Source organism: Stomoxys calcitrans, chromosome 5 (genome assembly GCF_963082655.1).
Source record: "Stomoxys calcitrans chromosome 5, idStoCalc2.1, whole genome shotgun sequence".
Lineage (NCBI taxonomy): Eukaryota > Metazoa > Arthropoda > Insecta > Diptera > Muscidae > Stomoxys > Stomoxys calcitrans.
In genome coordinates this window covers 51,788,282-51,807,063 of record NC_081556.1, presented here as the reverse complement: position 1 = coordinate 51,807,063, position 18,782 = coordinate 51,788,282, and the positions used below count along the sequence as shown (strand labels likewise).

Here is an 18,782-nt window from a genome sequence, read left to right as displayed (position 1 = left end):
TAAACGAAATCACGTTCCTGATCCCCATAGGATTTTCGTCGTCCTACCGACCGTTTTACTGTACCACAGTGCTTATTTCGCGTTTGTCGCCATCGCTCTTAATTCGGACTGCGTCGAATGCTTCGGATTCACCAAGTTTACTGTTGTCAGTCCTCTGGCGTTTATGGCCAAATTGTCTGACCTAACATTCCACCTGCCATCCTCAGAGAAGGCGTTAATCGAAAACAGGTCTAAGTTCCTGGGTCCTTATTGTGGGCCGCCAGGTCTATTTGGCCCACATCCATCCGTGTAGCATGAACTACCAGATGAAAATACCAGAATTGCTTCAATCCAAGACCGTGTCGCTGGCATCCTTGGACTCAGGACCCATTTCCATCTAAATAGTGCTCAAAATCTGTGAGCCTTCTCTACACTCCCGAATGTGACACTTCCGTTTCAGTTTCCTGTCCAAGATCAATCCAAAATATTATACCTTGTCGGATATCAAAATCGTGCCGTTGAGGAAACGTCGTGAACCTCATGAATAGGCAGATTTTGGATTTCTTTGTAGTAGTTTCGCAGCAGTATGCCATCTGCAAGACCCTTTCGGTCTTTCTGCATAGCTGATTCGGATCCTTACCCCAAATCCGCGTTCAAATCCCTCTTCAGTCAGCATCCGTAATAGGTTATTTATGGTGGTCAGCCAAAGTAGTGGCGGAAAAATGCCCCTCTTGTGGCGTGCCCAGTGCCACTTCTCCCTTATCTTTAAGTCATGGTACCCACAATTTATCCATCTGTTGTTTTGCATATGGTTTATCCCGTCTCAAAAGAGCTGGTCCACCCGGTACAGGTCTATGGGTTGGATCAGTGCCTCGGTCCGCCAATGTATACGTCTTGGCATCGGTTTCCACCGATTTTTCCTTCATATTGGCGTGCTGCTTGTATCTGAGCAATTCGATGAATGCAAATTTAAGTTTAGGCTCAATGAAAGTCAATCTGGTGATGTCCGTAAATCCACCTCTCTGTCAAAGATATTACATTGCTCAAATATATTTAATGGGTGTAAGGTGTTTTGCAATCCTGTAATAGTTTTCCCTTTCATTTGTTTTGTCATTTTGAGCATCTGGAAATCGAAATGACTTTGATTTTAAAGAAAAACAAGTAAAAGCGTGCTAAGTTCGGCCGGGCCGAATCTTATATACCCTCCACCATGGATCGCATTTGTCGAGTTCTTTTCCCGGTTCTCTTCTTAGGCAAAGCAGGATATAAGAAGATTTGCTCTGCTATTAGAGCGATATCAAGATATGGTCCGCTATGGACCACAATTAAATTATATGTTGGAGATCTGTGTAAAATGTCAGCCAATTCGAATAAGAATTGCGCTCTTTGTGAGCTCAAAAAGCAAAATAGAGAGATCGATTTATATGGGAGCTGTATCGGGCTATGGACCGATTCAGACCATAATAAACGCGTAAGTTGATGGTCATGAAAGAATCCGTTGTACAAAAAAATGCGACCTCTAGAGGCTCAAGAAGTCGAGATCCCAGATCGGTTTATATGGCAGCTATTGTGTTGCCCAAAAAGTAATTGCGGATTTTTCATATAGTCGGCGTTGACAAATTTTTCACAGCTTGTGACTCTGTAATTGCATTCTTTCTTCTGTCAGTTATCAGCTGTTACTTTTAGCTTGCTTTAGAAAAAAAGTGTAAAAAAAGTATATTTGATTAAAGTTAATTCTAAGTTTTATTAAAAATGCATTTACTTTCTTTTAAAAAATCCGCAATTACTTTTTGGGCAACCTAAACCCAATATATCAGGTTATTAACCGACTTGTATTTTATTTGACATAGTTGTTGAAAGTAACAATAAAAAACGTCTTGCGAAATTTCAGCCAAATCGGATAGGAATTGCGCCCTCTAGAAGCTCAAGAAGTCAAGTCCCCAGATCTGTTTATATGACAGCTATATCAGGTTATGATCCGATTTGAACCATATTTGGCACAGTTGTTGGATATCATAACAAAATACTACGTGCCAAAATTCATTCAAATTGGATAAGAATTGCGCCCTCTAGAGGCTCAAGAAGTCAAGACCCAAGATCGGTTTATATGACAGCTATATCAGGTTATGCACCGATTTGGACCATACTTAGCACAGTTGTTGGATATAATAACAAAACACGTCGTGCAAAATTTCATTCCAATTGGATAATAATTGCGCACTCTAGAGGCTCAAGAAGTCAAGACCCAAGATCGGTTTATATGGCAGCTATATCAGGTTATGGACCGATTTGAACCATACTTCGCACAGTTATTGGATATAATAACAAAACACGTCGTGCAAAATTTCATTCCAATTGGATAATAATTGCGCACTCTAGAGGCTCAAGAAGTCAAGACCCGAGATCGGTTTATATGGCAGCTATATCAGGTTATGAATCGATTTGAACCATACTTGGCACAATTGTTGGATATCGTAACAAAACACGTCGTGCAAAATTTCATCCCAATCGGATAAGAATTGCGCACTCTAGACGCTCAAGAAGTCAAGACCCAAGATTGGTTTATATGGCAGCTATATCAGGTTATGGACCGATTTGAACCATACTTCGCACAGTTATTGGATATCATAACAAAACACGTCGTGCAAAATTTCATCCCAATCGGATAAGAATTGCGCACTCTAGAGGCTCAAGAAGTCAAGACCCAAGATCGGTTTATATGGCAGCTATATCAAAACATGGACCGATATGGCCCATTTACAATACCAACCGACCTACACTAATAAGAAGTATTTGTGCAAAATTTCAAGCGGCTAGCTCTACTCCTTCGGAAGTTAGCGTGCTTTCGACAGACAGACGGACGGACGGACGGACGGACAGACGGACGGACATGGCTAGATCGAAATAAAATTTCACGACGATCAAGAATATATATACTTTATGGGGTCTCAGACGAATATTTCGAGTAGTTACAAACAGAATGACGAAATTAGTATACCCCCCATCTTATGGTGGAGGGTATAAAAAAAAAAACACTGGAGAAGAGCAGTCACATCTGTTATGGTAGAGAAATGTGCCATAACAATCTCTTAGTATGGGGGGTAATAGTATCAATCCTTAAATATACATCCTTCAAGATGAGAGTCCATGTGTAATGTCTGGCTCTTTGGATTTCTAGCTAAAGAGAAAGGAATGAGTCAGGCAATTGAACACATGCAACTGATGCAGCAGTAAACGAAGCTAAAAAACAAATAAAATCGTGCTAAGTTTAGAATTTTATATACCCTCTACCATGGAGGGTAGTTTTTTGTTCTTTACCCGGTATCTCTTTATAGGAAAACAAAGGATAATGGCTAAGAATTGCTATGCTATTGAAGCTTTATCAGGTTGTGGACCGATTCGGGCCATACATGGTTGGGATGATGGAGACAATAGTAGAGTCACTGTGGAAAATTCCAAGATAACCCTATAGGAGATCAACAAGTAAAATCGAGAGATCGTTTATAAAGGAGTTATATCAGGTTAAAGACCGATTCAGACCATACTTGGCACGTCGAATTCATAGAAGAAGTCGTTGTGGAAAACTTCGGCCAAATAAGACAATAACTGCGCCCTCTAGCGGCTCAAGAAATTTAATCGAAAGATCGGTTTATATGAAAACTATATCAGGTTCAAGTCTGATTCAGGTCATACTTGGCACGTATGTGGTTGAGGCCATAAAAGGAGTCGTTGAGCAAATTTCATCCAAATCGGATAAGATTTGTGACCGCTAGAGATTTAAGGATTATAGTAGGGAGATCGATTTAGGTTTATTTATTTATTGACATTACTAGTTCAACAATATGAAAAATCTAATAATTGACTGTAAAAGAGTTAAAAGTGAATTGGAGTTAAAAGTGAACACATCGGGCCGACCTTTGGATACCCAATGCATGATAATGATAATGCATACCTTATGCCCCATAGCAGCTATATCGAAATATTTTCCGATTTGGACCAAATACTATTAAGTAAAAATCATTGTTCAATTGTGTATAACAAAATATTGGTTTTTTAGTAGCTTCATCTAAAAATAAATCGATCGGAACCATATACGACACGGATGTCGAAAAGCCTGACATAAGTCACTGTGTCAAATTTCAGTGAAATCGGATTATAAATGCGCCTTTTATGGGACCAAGACTTTTAATCTAGATATCGGCCTATATGGCAGCTATATCCAAATCTGGATTTATTTAGACCAAGTTGCAGAAAAATGACGAAGAGCCTAACACAACTCACTGTCCCAAATATCGGCGGCCAATAAATGCTCCTTTTATGGCCTCAAAACCTTATATCGAGAGATCGGTCTATATGGCAGCTATATCCAAATCTGGACTGATGTGAGCTACATTGCAGAAAATTGTAGAAGGGCCTAACACAGCCCACTGCTTCAAATTTCGGCGATATCGGACAATAAATGCGCTTTTTATGGGCCCAAAACATTAAACCGAGAGATCGGTCTATATGGCGATATAAGCAAATCTTGATCGATCTAGGCCAAATTGCCGCAATATGTCTAGGGGCATAACTTTACTCACTGTCCCAAATTTCGGCAAGATCTGACAATAAATGCGCCTTTTATGGGCCCAAAACCTTAAATCGAGAGATCGGTCTATATGGCAGCTATGTCCAAATCTGGACCGATCTGACCCAAATTGAAGAACGATGTCGAAGGACCTAACACAACTCACCGACTCAAATATTGGCAAAATTGGACAATAAATGGGCCTTTTATGGGCGCAAGACCCTAAATCTAGAGATCGGTCTATATGGCAGCTATATTCGAATCTGGACCGATCGAGGCCAAATTGAAGAAAGATGTCGAAGGGCCCAGATTTCAACAAAATCGGATAATAAAAGTGGCTTTTATGGGCCTAAGATCCTAAATGGGCGGATCGGTCTACATTGCAGCTACAATCGGTCTATATGGCTAAGAAATTACCAAAAATAATTGATCTATAAAATTAAGTATTTTTATACCCACCACCGAAGGATGGGGGTATATTCATTTTGTCATTTCGTTTGCTACACACCGACATATCCATTTCCGACCATATAAAGTATATATATTCTCGATCAGCGTTAAAATCTTAGACAATCTAGCCATGTCCGTCCGTCCATCCGTCTGTCTGTTGAAATCACGCTACAGCCTTTAAAAATAGAGATATTGAGTTGCAATTATGCACAGATTCTTTTTTTTGTCCATAAGCAGATTAAGTTCGAAGATGGGCAATATCGGACTCATATATCTTCATATAGACCGATCCGCCGATTTAGGGTCTTAGGCTCATAAAAGCTACATTTATTATCCGATGTTGCTGAAATTTGGGACAGGGGGTTGTGCTAGGCTACTCAATAATTTTCTTTAAATTGCCCCAGATCGGTACAGATTTGGATATAGCTGCCATAAAGACCGATCTCTCGATTTAAGGTTTTGGGACAATATAAGGCGCATTTATTGTCCAATGTCGTCGAAATTTAGGACAGTGAGTTGTGTTAGGCTCTTCGACATTCTTCTTCAATTTGGCTGAGATCGGTCCAAATTTGGATATAGCTGCCATATAGACCGATCTCTCGATTTAAGGTTTTGGGGCCATGAAAGGCGCATTTATTGTCCGATGTCGACGAAATCTATGATAATGAGTTAAATAAAGCCCCTCTACATACTTTTGAAATTTAGCCCAGATCGTTTTAGTATGGATATAGCTGCCATATTGACCGATGCACCGATTTAGGTTCTTAGGCCCATAAAAGCCACATTTATTATCCGATTTTGCTGAGATTTGGGACAGTGAGTTGTGTTAGGCCACTCAACATCCTTCATCAATTTGGCCCAAAACGGTCCAGATTTTGATATAGCTGCCATATACACTGATCTCTCGATTTAAAATCTTGTCCACATAAAAGAGGCATTTATAATCCGATTTCACTGAAATTTGACACAGTGACTTATGTTAGACTTTTCGACTTCCGTGTCGTAAGTGGTTCAGAACAGTTAATTTTTAGATGTAGCTTCTCAAAAGATCAATAGTATATACACAATCAATAAAGATTATACACAATTGAACAATGACTTGTACTTATTAGTATTTGGTCCAAATCGGAAAATATTTCGATATAGCTCCTATGGGGCATAAGGTGTTCATTTTTGACCGGATTTTGACGAAAGGTGGTTTACATATATACCTGAGGTGGTGGGTATCCAAAGTTCGGCCCTGCCGAACTTAGAGCCTTTTTACTTGTTTATTCTCAAGAAACGTTTTTATTTGGGAACTTAACAGGTTTTCCAAAACTTTCGATAGAAAGGGTAAAATTCATGGTTTATATGGGAGAAATATCACATTTGGTGAATATCATATAAAACGTCAAAGTACACAAATTCAGCCAAATCGTATAATAATTGCGTCCTCTAGAAGCTCAAGATGTCAAATAGGGCGATCGGTTTATATGACAGCTGTATAAAATCCCAACCAACCTACAGTCATACAAAGTATTTGTGCAAAATTTCAAGCACTTCGCTTTACTCTTTCGAAAGTTAGCGTGTTTTCGACAGTCAGACGGACGGACATAAAAATCTTTTCCAAAATTCTTCTAAATATTAAGGACTCTAATCTTTGCAGTTATGAGACACACATTTGGAACACCCATTAAGTTTTAAGCAAATATAAATTTTTCTGAGCGTAAAACATTTTTATTTATACCATTCGAAATGTGTATGGTTTAAATGTTATCAAAATATGCAGCAAAATATTCTCGTTTCGTGTCGTTGCCGTTCATACCGTAAACACACACAAGGATTATTTTCTAAAGCAACATTGCAATGTTTTAATTGTTAAACATTTAAATTGGTTTCTGTTCAGCAATATTTAATTAAAAGTACAAGAGCACACTCTAACTAAAAGGATATCTGTCGTTTGCGACATTTCATATGGCTGTGTGTCTTCTACGTCAGTATTTGCAAGGATCTGCTTTTTTTTTTTTTCAAATAATAATGTTGAGCTTTATTTAAACAAATTGTTTTCCTAACAGGACATGCATTCTATCTTATGTATGGATAGAAACTAATATTTGAATTGAAAAATATGTTTTAATTTGTTGTCAGCTTGTGTCCGTATTTGAAAATCATAAATAATGTTCTAATAGAATGGGAAGGACAAAAATATGTACTTTTTTATTTATTAACGACAATAATTGTACTTGTAAAATGTTTAGAGTTTTTTTTTGTATGAAATGTTTTACATGATGAAGTAACTCAAAAATGTAGATATTTTTAAAATATTTACAATTTGTAAAATTGAGGTTTAAATAAGACATTTTCAAATGGAAAAATAACTCTCCCAGGTGGCAATTAGTTACAATAGAAATACTGCTCATGATGTTTACTTATGTTTAAATCCCGTCAAGGCTGAGACAACTTGGTAGGTATGGAATTCCAGCAGATATTGAATCCATTTATGAGTCATTAGGTTAGGTTAGGGGTAAGTGGCAGTCTGCCATCAGATTCACTTATACGTTTTCGTCCATTGTGATACTACAGGAACATGAGAAGGAAGATGCCTTCTAGTTCTTACCGTTGAACCAGCCCAATAACTTGCGAATGTTGACATCCGCTTAATCAGACTGATTCTCAAAGAAATGAGAACCTAATGTGGAACTCCCTCTTACTGCTAGTGCGGGACACAAACACAGAAGGCGTTCAATAGTCTCTTCTTCTTCGATATCCTCACAGCTTCTGCAAAAGTCGTTACTGGCAACCTTCAGTCTGTCAGCATGTTTTCCGATTAGACAGTGACCGGTCATGACGGACACAATGACTGAGACGTCTGTTCTAGCCAATGACAGCAAAGCAGTAGATCCCTTCAAATCTATATTAGGCCACATAGTTTTGGAATGCACACAAGCCTTCTGTTGTGAACATCAATAGTTCTTTTCCCTTCGGCCCTAATCTTGAAGAAGTAGCTTACATATCGCTAGATGCACACCCACATATTCCTGTTCCCCTGGAATGTGTAAGAAAGTTCCTAGTCTTTCAAGCTCATCCGCTTTACAATTCCCTGGAATATCTTTGAGGCTCGGCACCCACAATAGATGCATAGTTCCATACTATAGGTTTATGTAACCTATATTACCAGGGATGTCGTAATTCCAATCGATTATATCAGGAATAGTGGTACAGTACTTTTTGTCAAAAAGCGGCTCAGGCAGGGTGTAATCCTCACTACCTGGGCAGGAAATTGAACTTCAAAGCCAACATTTTGGAAAGGGCAGGAAAAGCAACTAAATTACACTGCCTTACTGCCTGGCACATCGGATATTGTATCAAGAATAACGCAGTGTCCGTAGTCGCTACATGATCAAAGAGAAAGCTCCTTAGCCTCACAGCAATGATGGCTGCAATTTGTTTCTCCACAATATCTTGGATCTGGTTGAGTATTGATCAGTAGGTGACCAGACCACAGCAAGCCTGCCGTAATGCATCTTTTAGTAAGTAAGTTATTAATAAACTTTCTTAGGGTAGTGTTGATGCCTATAAAGTCCATCCTCTTCATAATTGACGTCGGTTTTACATTATTGAAAGGATTTTCAATGTCAAGAAATGCTACTACTGAGTATTCCTTGACAGCGAGATTCCTTGACAGCTGTTTCAGTGGACTTGCCTTTACTGTATGCATGTTGCTGCCGCGGCAGGCGATCTCCAGGGATTTTTGTCCTAAGATATGTTTCTATCAACCACTCAGGAGTCTGCAGGCTAAAGAATGACAGACTTATACTTTAGTGCTCGTATGGTAAGATTTTGCTGTTTTTGGAATGAAAATTACCACCATCCCACAGGTATATACGACATGCTTATACAAGCAGAATATATCTTCCTAAGCCTAGGAGTCGGTCTATTGGACACAGTTTGTAAATTCAAACGTTGATACATAATTAGGGCTTGGCGACGTAAATGAATCCAAACTTTTTATCGCCCAAAGGATTTTCAACACAGGCACCAGCTCTCCAACAGCCTCCGATGAATGCATATCAATGGCAACTTACTCTGGCACCATGGTGCCCGTTGGAGGGTATCCCGGGAAATGTGTATCAACGAGAATCTGTAGTGTTTCCTCACAAGACTTTGTCCATACATTCTCTGACTTCTGAATATATCCCACGGTAATTGGTTTCAAGGATAAGGTCTTCCTTAGCCTAGAGGCCTCAAATGTATTCTCCACGGAGCTGCAGAATTCCATCCAGGATTTGTTCTGAGCCTCTTGTATTTTGCTAGCTCAGCTTGTGAAAGGTGTATAACCGAACAGAATGAGCCGCGCTTTTGAACGACTCCAAGATTAAACCAGTAAGGAAAGGCAAAAGTCGGGCGGTGACGACTTTATAATACCCCATACCTACCCTATAAATACATATATGTATATGTTCAAAATGTAATAGCTACAGTCGACAAACAAAAAAAAAAATCCCAAAATGTGACGAAGATATACATGGGAGCTATATCTAAATCTGAACCGATTTCTATGAAGTTCACCAGTAATATCGAGAGTAATAAGAAAATCCTTCCTGCCAAATTTCGAGAGAATCGGTTAACAAATGACTATTTTATTGCTGTATTATTGCAAATCGAACGAACATATATATGGAAGCTATATCCAAATCTGAATCGATTTCTATAAAATTCACCACTAATATCTAGAGTCGTAAGAAAATCATTCCTGCTAAATTTCGAGAGAATCGGTTAACCAATGACCATTTTATTGCTGTATTACTCCAAATCGGACGAACATATATATGGGAGCTATATCCAAATCTGAACCAATTTTTTTCCAATTCATCTCTGGGACGAAAAACATTCCCATGCCAAATTTGTAGACGATCGAATGAAAATTGCGACCTGTTCGTATACAAATTAACATGGACAGACGGACATAGCCAAATCGAATAAGAAAGTGATTCTGAGTCGATCGGTATACTTATCAATGGGTCTATCTCTCTTCCTTTTGGGCGCTACAAACAAATGCACTAAGTTATAATACCCTGTACCACAGTAGTGGTGAAGGGTATAAAAAAAGATATTACTTATAATACATTCGCATTCATTATATTGTCGTTGTCTATAATATGTTATTTGTATACCCTCCACCATATACTCCATATACTAATTTCGTCATTTTGTTTGTAACTCCTCGAAATATTCGTCTCAGACCCCATAAAGTATATATATTCTTGATCGTCATGACATTTTATGTCCGTCCGTCTGTCTGTTTGTCGAAGCACGCTAACTTTCGAAAGAGTAAAGCTAGCCGCTTGAAATTTTGCACACATACTTCTTATAGGTGTAGGTCGATTGGGATTGTAAATGGACCATATCGGACCATGTTTTGATATAGCTGCCATATAAACCGATTTTGGATCTTGACTTCTTAAGCCACTACAGGGCGCAATTTTTATCCATTTTGGCTGAAATTTTGAATGAGGTGATTTTTTATGATTTTCAACAACTGTTTTAAGTATGGATGAAATCGGTCCCTAATCTGATATAGCTGTCATATAAACCGATCTGGGGTCTTGACTTCTTGAGCCACTACAGGGCGCAATTGTTATATGATTTGGGTTAAATTTAGTACAACGGCTTCTTCCATGACCTTTAACATACGTGTCAAATACGGTCTGAATCGGTCTATAACCTAATACAGCTCCCCTATAAAACGATCTCCCTATTTTTTTTTGAACCCCTAAAGGGCGAAATCCTTATTCCATTTGGCTGAAATTTTTCACAATGACTTCTACTGTGGTCTCCAACATTCATTCTATTATGGTCCGAATCGGACCATAACTTGATATAGCTCCAATAGCATAGCAATTTTTTTTTTTATTCTTTCCTTTCCTTTGTTTGCCTAAAAAGAGACACCGGGAAAAGAATCGACAAATGCGATCCTTGGTCGAGGGTATATAAGTTTCGGCCCGGCCGAACTTGGCACGCTTTTACTTGTTGTTATTTACACTAGGCATTTGCTTTGAAGGTTTTTTGCGTATTTGCCAACCCAAGTAGGGTTCCAATTGTTGATACAAAGAATGGCTTACCTTTATTTCTCCGTGTAGAATTTGCTGATGCCTCATAGGCGTCTTTATCGGTGATTTCTTCTTTGATAATCGTTTTACCGTCGAGAGCCATCTGTAAATGAAGAAAATAAAATTTCAAATTTAGTTTTATTCTGTTTGTGGTTTTTGCCAAAATAATCAGTGTCAAATAACAAGTGAGGCACATCAGTCAGAGTGGCCCTCGCTGATGGATGGCATTCTTGCTCGAATTCAATCGGCAAGTGATAAATTTCTCACATTATTAAAACCCCTTTAGGGTAGCTGTTGTTGATGGGGTGTTGTTTTGCTTACAGCGACATTTAAATTTATTTGTGCACAAAATTACTGTCTGGCATGCAAGGCTTTAACTGAAAATCCTGGCCATAAAATAGTTTCTGGGCAGGATTGTGCAGCAACAAAATGAAACTATAAAATTAGATGATAACATCGCCAACGTACTCGTATTTACAGTGCATATTTGTCCGTCCGTCGGTTTGTTTTGATAGCTGAGTTGCAACAACAACAACCAATTTTAAGGTTGATGTTGTCAACATGTATATCGACAATAAGGCAAAATCATGAAGTTTGGCATTGCATGTGCTAAAGTTGTCAAAAGTCTAAATTAAATGTGAGAATTGAATAGCTTATATTGCCTGCGAGCCCGTCGCTGCATTTTTGGGTTTTCTGCGAACTTATATCGAGGGAAATAATAGCCCCAAAGCAGGAACCGAACAGAACAGCACAGAAAAGAACAGATTCATTGGCAATAACCACCAACAGTCAATGTGGAGAACAGCTGCAGCTGCTAAAAATCCCTTAATCTATGTAGGAATGAAAGAGAGAGGTGGGCAGAATGCCAGAATTTTTGAGTTACAGCCATAAATCGAAACCAAACGAGCGACCGACCGACTGGCAGACTAATCAAATAAGCAACACTTGCTACCACATTTAGAACACAGGCTGTGCAAATTGCCACCACTAACTGTCTAACTGCCTGATTGAAGGCAATAAAATCGAGCATAGCTGTGAACTACAAAGGGCTGCCAGAAGGAGAAAGAGTGAGAGAGAGAGAGTGTACAAATCATTTACAACTCCATTAATACAAAATACAAAGAAATTCAACTTCGTTCGATGGTTGCGTGCACATTGTGCACAAACAGATGGTGAAAGTTTCCAAAGATTGCTGATTATAATTGCACATGTTAGCAGATTTTGATTGAAGGCTATACGCTCGAGCAAAGAAATGTTTCCTTAAATAAATCTGTTACATTAAAAAATGTATATGGCAACTCTACTTTTGTATTGATGGGGATCAAAGTTCAATTTCACAAAATTTGTTAAAGCTTCTTTCACACGATATGTAGTGTCTTTTGTATTTTCAAAGATAGCAACTCTGAAAGTTGAAAGATGAAGATTCTGGTCAGCTATACTCAAAGAAACCCACCTTTATTACCAGGAAGAGGCTAGACAAATGCTTCAGCCTTGGAGAAAATACTGCAGGAGTAGTCCTTGAGTTAAACATAGTAATAATGGCCTATTGGCATATGTTTCGGATCACGTTCTTCACGGCTTTCCCGAAAAGGAAATTGAAACTGCAAAGGAATTTGATTTTATGGTCAAGCGGATCACGAAAGCTTGGAATGACTTGCTCAAGTCTGCATGACCTAAAGCCAATCCCCAGAACTGTTTGTAAAGGGTGATTTTTTTGAGGTTAGGATTTTCATGCATTAGTATTTGACAGATCACGTGGGATTTCAGACATGGTGTCAAAGAGAAAGATGCTCAGTATGCTTTGACATTTCATCATGAATAGACTTACTAACGAGCAACGCTTGCAAATCATTGAATTTTATTACCAAAATCAGTGTTCGGTTCGAAATGTGTTCAAATTTTGACAAATTTTGTTCAGCGATGAGGCTCATTTCTGGTTGAATGGCTACGTAAATAAGCAAAATTGCCGCATTTGGAGTGAAAAGCAACCAGAAGCCGTTCAAGAACTGCCCATGCATCCCGAAAAATGCACTGTTTGGTGTGGTTTGTACGCTGGTGGAATCATTGGACCGTATTTTTTCAAAGATGCTGTTGGACGCAACGTTACGGTGAATGAACACATTTCGAACCGAACACTGATTTTGGTAATAAAATTCAATGATTTGCAAGCGTTGCTCGTTAGTAAGTCTATTCATGATGAAATGTCAAAGCATACTGAGCATCTTTCTCTTTGACACCATGTCTGAAATCCCACGTGATTTGTCAACTACTAATGCATGAAAATCCTAACCTCAAAAAAATCACCCTTTATAAAAATGGTTGTAAAAAACTCTTCAATTGGGTGAAAGTAATCACGACACAACATGATTGGGACGACTATAAGGTTGAGCTAAGATAATATGAGGGTGAACTGAAAAAGAAGCGTCATAACTATGGGCCCCAAACAAATACACCCCGAATTGACAAAGAAAATAAACTAACCCAAAACAAATACACCCCAAAGTATGCAAATGCATCCCAAAAGTAAATGCAATTTGTGTTCCAATATTAAATTTCGGTAGTATGAAGTTTGGACTCAGGAAATTACTCCCCAAATCCAAAATGTATATATGCCCCAAAAAGTAATATGGAGAACAACAGCTATTGGAACCAAATATGGTAAATCAGATTTTCTCCTATTAAATTGTGGTGTACATAACATTGGGGAATAGTTTCTGTTTACTTTGGGGTCTAGTTTCACCATTGTGGCTCAAATGTATTTATTTTACTACAAAAATAACAATTTCAGTTACATTTTGTTGAAACCCATTATTCAATTTGAAGAAAAATTTAATAATGGGTTTCAACAAAACCAAAAAAGATAATCTGAGCTAAGATAATATGAGGGGAACTGAAAAAGGGGCGTCATAACTATGGGCCCAAATAAATACACCCCAAATTGACAAAGAAAATAGTCCCCAAATTTGGGGTGCTTTTGCATTTTGGAAAACTAACCCAAAACAAATAAACTCCAGAGTATTCAAATGCATCCCAAACGTAAAAGCAATTTGTGTTCCAATATTGAATCGGGGTCAAATTTCGGTAGTATGAAGCTTGGACTCAGGAAATTACTCCCCAAATCCAAAATGTAAATGTGCTCCAAACAGGAATGGAGATGGTGTTGTTACATGGTGTTGTGGTGTGGAGGACGGCGCTCCAAAAATTCACCAACAGTTCTATGCTCAGCTGGGTTCCATGAAAGACTTTTTTGTGAATCGCAGTTTCCTAGAAGACTACACCATCTGATGCATTGAATTTAAGACTATACTAAATGCCTCTTGTTGTTGTGGCTAGTCAAATTATTGCAACCATTGACGTGGGGATAAGGTAGCTTTCATTGTGGTAGAGCCACTAACATTTCTATGCTCAGCTGGGTCCAAAGGACGACTTGTTTGTGAATCGCAGTTTCCTAGAAGACTACACCATCTGATGCATTGAATTTAATGCTATACTAAATGCCTCTTCATGTTGTGGTTAGTCAAATTGTTGCAACCATTGACGTGGGGATAAGGGAGCTTTCATTGTGGTAGTGCTAGTTGGAGCTACAAAATTCCTGTTAATAAAAGCAATATATTTATATAAAGGGTGATTTTTTAAGAGCTATAGGAAAGTTAAAAAAACACATTAAATTCAGAAAAAAGCATGAAATCTTTATTTGAATCGATAGTAAGGTCCATAAAATTTTATATTTGAAGATTATTTCATGCAAATGTTGACCTGGCTGCGCCTCAAATGGCCCATCCGCTTTGTCCAATTTGTTCATACTCTTTCCAATATTTCGGCTGGTATCTCACGAATAAATGCTTCAATGTTTTCTTCCAATACGTTAATTAAGGCATGTTATCTGTATAGACATGGACTTTAACAGAGATACACAAAAAATAGTCTAATGGCGTTAAATCGCACGATCTAGACGGCCAATTTACCGATCCCTATGGTGAAATAATATGTTCTCCTCTCAATAAGTCCATTGTTACACTTGCTGTGTGGCATGTGCACCGTCTTGTTAAATCCACATGCCATGCAAGACAAGTTCTTGCATTTTGGGCAAAAAAAAAGTTGGATATTATCTGACGGTAGCACTCACCATTCACAGTTACGTTACGATTCGCATCATCTTTGAAGAAGTACAGTCCAATGATGCCACCAGCCCACAAACCGCACCAAACGGTGACTTTTTCTGGATGCATTTGGTAGCTCTTGCAATGCTTCCGGCTGATCTTCACTTTAAAATCGACAATTCTGCTTATTTACGTACCCATTGAGCTAAAAATGAGATTCGTCGATAGAGTGGGAGAAGCGCGCTATGAACTTTCTAAACAGAGCACGCATTTTGATAATAAAATTCAATAATTTGTTGGCGTTGTTCGTTTGTTAGACTATTCATGGTTAAATTATTGACCAAGTGGAAGATGTTTGACAGTGAACTAAAACACAAAACGTGCGTGAGCTGTTTAAACCAGTGTTGCCTAAAAGATAATAGTTAAAAAATCATCCACAGGAAAATCATCAGGAAGCCACTTTGGGCACAGTGGTTAGCGTATGTGCCTTTGAGTATGAACGCTTGGGCGCAAACCCTTGCGAAAACATCTGAAAAAGTTTTCAGCGGTGGTTATCCCCTACCAACGCTGGTGACATTTGTGAGGTACCGTAGGACTTGGTATCGTTTGTTCTTTTGGTTGCATCTGTTTGCAGGACATATTTGCCTTTGAAATTCAAAATTAAATCTACACTTAAACAAGTTTTTCACTTGCACGAATGCATATTGTTCAAATTACTTACTTGAAAAATTGGATTGGAATGACTGATTTTCGCGTTTATGAACATTTTTTTTGTTCCAATAAAGTTTCATCTATAAATCATTCTCATTTTTTTAATATTCTATCCCCAAATTTTAATGAAACACTTTTTACTTTTCTCAGAAATTTTAAAAGTTAATCCACTTCACTTTTATTTTGTTTTAGATTTAACAGCAATGCTCCCATTTTCCAAAAAAAAAATGTTTTCTTTTACTTGCCGATGAGGAAATAAATTTCACTTTGTTTTGTGGGCATCGGTGCGATGTACTAAGAATTTTTGGGGTATCTGCAGAATGTTTCTAATCATAACACTCCGTCTGACGTCTACGAAATGATGTAGCGCAGCAGCAGCGGCATAAGCGATTTTCGCACATTTATGGCGGCCAAAGAAAGGAAAGAAATTTTGAAATACAAAACCAGCACAACAAGCACCTGCATTCATAAATTTGTAGCCGCTCTAACAATTGACAGAAACAACAGCGTCGTAGAACCGAACATCTGAACAAGTGAATTATGCCATTTAAAGCAGCGTGATTGAATCTCAATGAATGCACGCTGGCAATATAAATTGACAGCCATTGGGCCAGCTGTTCAATATTGGTGGCGTTTGTTGTGCCTAACAAGTGTATAGACCAGATTCTAAGTGTGAATGGGCACCATGGGCGATAATTTGGGTACTTGAGCTTAAAAAACAAAAAAAAAAAAAAAAAAACTAGTAAAAAGGCATTAAGTTCATAAAGTTCATCAAAATTCGGTGAAAATTGCATACCTTATGTCCCATAGCAATTATATCGAAATATGTTCCGATTTGGACCAAACACTAATAAGTACAAGTTAATGTTCAATTGTGTATAACAAAATATTGGTCTTTTTAGTAGCTATGTCTAAAAATCAACCGATCTGAACAATATACGACACTTACTGTCCCAAATTTCGGCGTTACCGGACAATAAATGCGCCTTTTATGGGTCCAAAACTTTAAATCGAGAGATCGGTCTATATGGCAGTTACAATTAAATTTGAACCGACCAGGGCCAAATTGAAAAAGAATGTCGAGGGGCCTAAGACAACTTACTGTCCCGAATTGCAGCAAAATCGGATAGTAAATGTGGCTTTTATGGGCCTCAGACCCTAAATCGGATGGATCGATCTGGGCAATATTGACAAAAGATGTCGAGGGGTCTAACACAACTCACTGTCCCAAATTTCAGCAAAATCGGATAATAAATGTGGCTTTTATGAGCGCAAGACCCTAAATCGGAGGATCGGTCTATATGGCAGCTATAACCAAATCTGTACCGATCTGTGCTATATTGCAGAAGTATGTCAAGAGACTTAACTTAACTCAACGTCCCAAAATTTGGCAAAATTGGACAATAAATGCGCCTTTTATGGGTCCAAAGCCTTAAGTCGAGAGATCGGTCTGTATGGCAGCTATATCCAAATCTGAACCGATCAAGGCCAAATTAAAGAAATATATTGAAGGGCCTAAGATAACTGACTGCCCCGAATTTCAGCAAAATCGGATTATAAATGTGGCTTTTAAGGGCCTCAGACCCTAAATCGGAGGATCAATCTGTATGGGGGCTATATCAAAATATAGTCCGATATAACCCATCTCCGAACTTAATCTGTTCATGGGAAAAAAAAGAATCTCTGGAAAGTTCCAGCCCAATATCTCTATTTTTAAAGACTTTCAACTGACTGACGGACAGTCGGACGGACATGTCTAGATCGCCTTAGATTTATACTCTGATCAAGAATATATACTTATAGGGTCGGAATGGATATTTCGATGTGTTGCAAACGGAATGACAAAAAGAATATGCCCCCATCCTTCGGTGGTAGGTATAAAACAAGTAAAAAGGCATTAAGTTCGGCTGGGCCGAACTTTGGATACTCCCCATCTCGGGTATATATGTAAATCCCATTTCGTCACAATCCGGTGAAAATTTGATAACTTAAGCACTCAAATTTGGCACGGACATTGAGTGGTCTAATTTATATGTCACAATTCAATTTTGATGTATCCAATTATAAACCGATCTGAACCATATTATATCGGATATCGTGAGGCTCAGAAAAATCACTGTTTAAATAAAGCTTTTATTGGCTTCAGACCCCTTATCGGCAGATCGATCTATATGGCAGCTATATCTAAATATAGTCCGATTTGAACCTTATTTAGGTCGGATATCAGGAGGCTAAAAATAACCCACTGTTTTAAGTTTCAGCGAAATCGGATAATAAATAAAGCTTTTATGGACTTCAGACCCTTTACCGGGAGATCGGTCTATATGATAGATATACCTAAATATGGAATATGTTGGATATCCTACTTCTTCGGCTGCCAGTATGCGTATATTTAGGGTACATTTCTGAACTCGACATTGTATCATATGGTTCATAATCCCTAAAAGCATATCGATTGTGAGTGCTAAAGCCTAGCGACCTTTCTAAGCATCGTGGTGGCCTCTAGCATATGACGCCCAGTTCCTTGGAGAAACACCCCAGCGGGCTGTAATCTCTCCACTGATCTAGGTCCTTGTGGAAGACGGTCTTCTCAATTAATTTAGGGAAGCGATGCCCGGCCTTTTATGGTAGCGTTGATGGCAAGTCACACTTATTCTTATTCTCTTTGTTTCAGTCGTTATTGGGACAGAAACGAATGAACATCCCCTGCGCATGTTCATTCGTTTCTGTCCCAATAACGACTGAAACAAAGAGAATAAGAATAAGTGTAATAAATATACCCATCGTTTCTCCATTTTTATTTTAAAAACAATGATTTTTATTAATTACACGGTCCATTTCGGACTATAATTGAATTGAATATTGGAGACCGTAGTAAAAGTCATT

General features: G+C 38.3%; 1 protein-coding gene across 1 annotated transcript in view; it reads right to left on the bottom strand.

Moving 5' to 3' along the window:
- The window catches only part of LOC106087559 (protein CBFA2T2), a 93,520-nt gene that overhangs the window by 40,988 nt on the left and 33,750 nt on the right, over positions 1 to 18,782 (bottom strand). Inside the window, exon 2 of the mRNA XM_013252642.2 lies at positions 11,098 to 11,188. Coding sequence (XP_013108096.1) covers positions 11,098 to 11,188 — 91 coding nt within the window. The remainder of the gene's footprint in view (positions 1 to 11,097; positions 11,189 to 18,782) is intronic.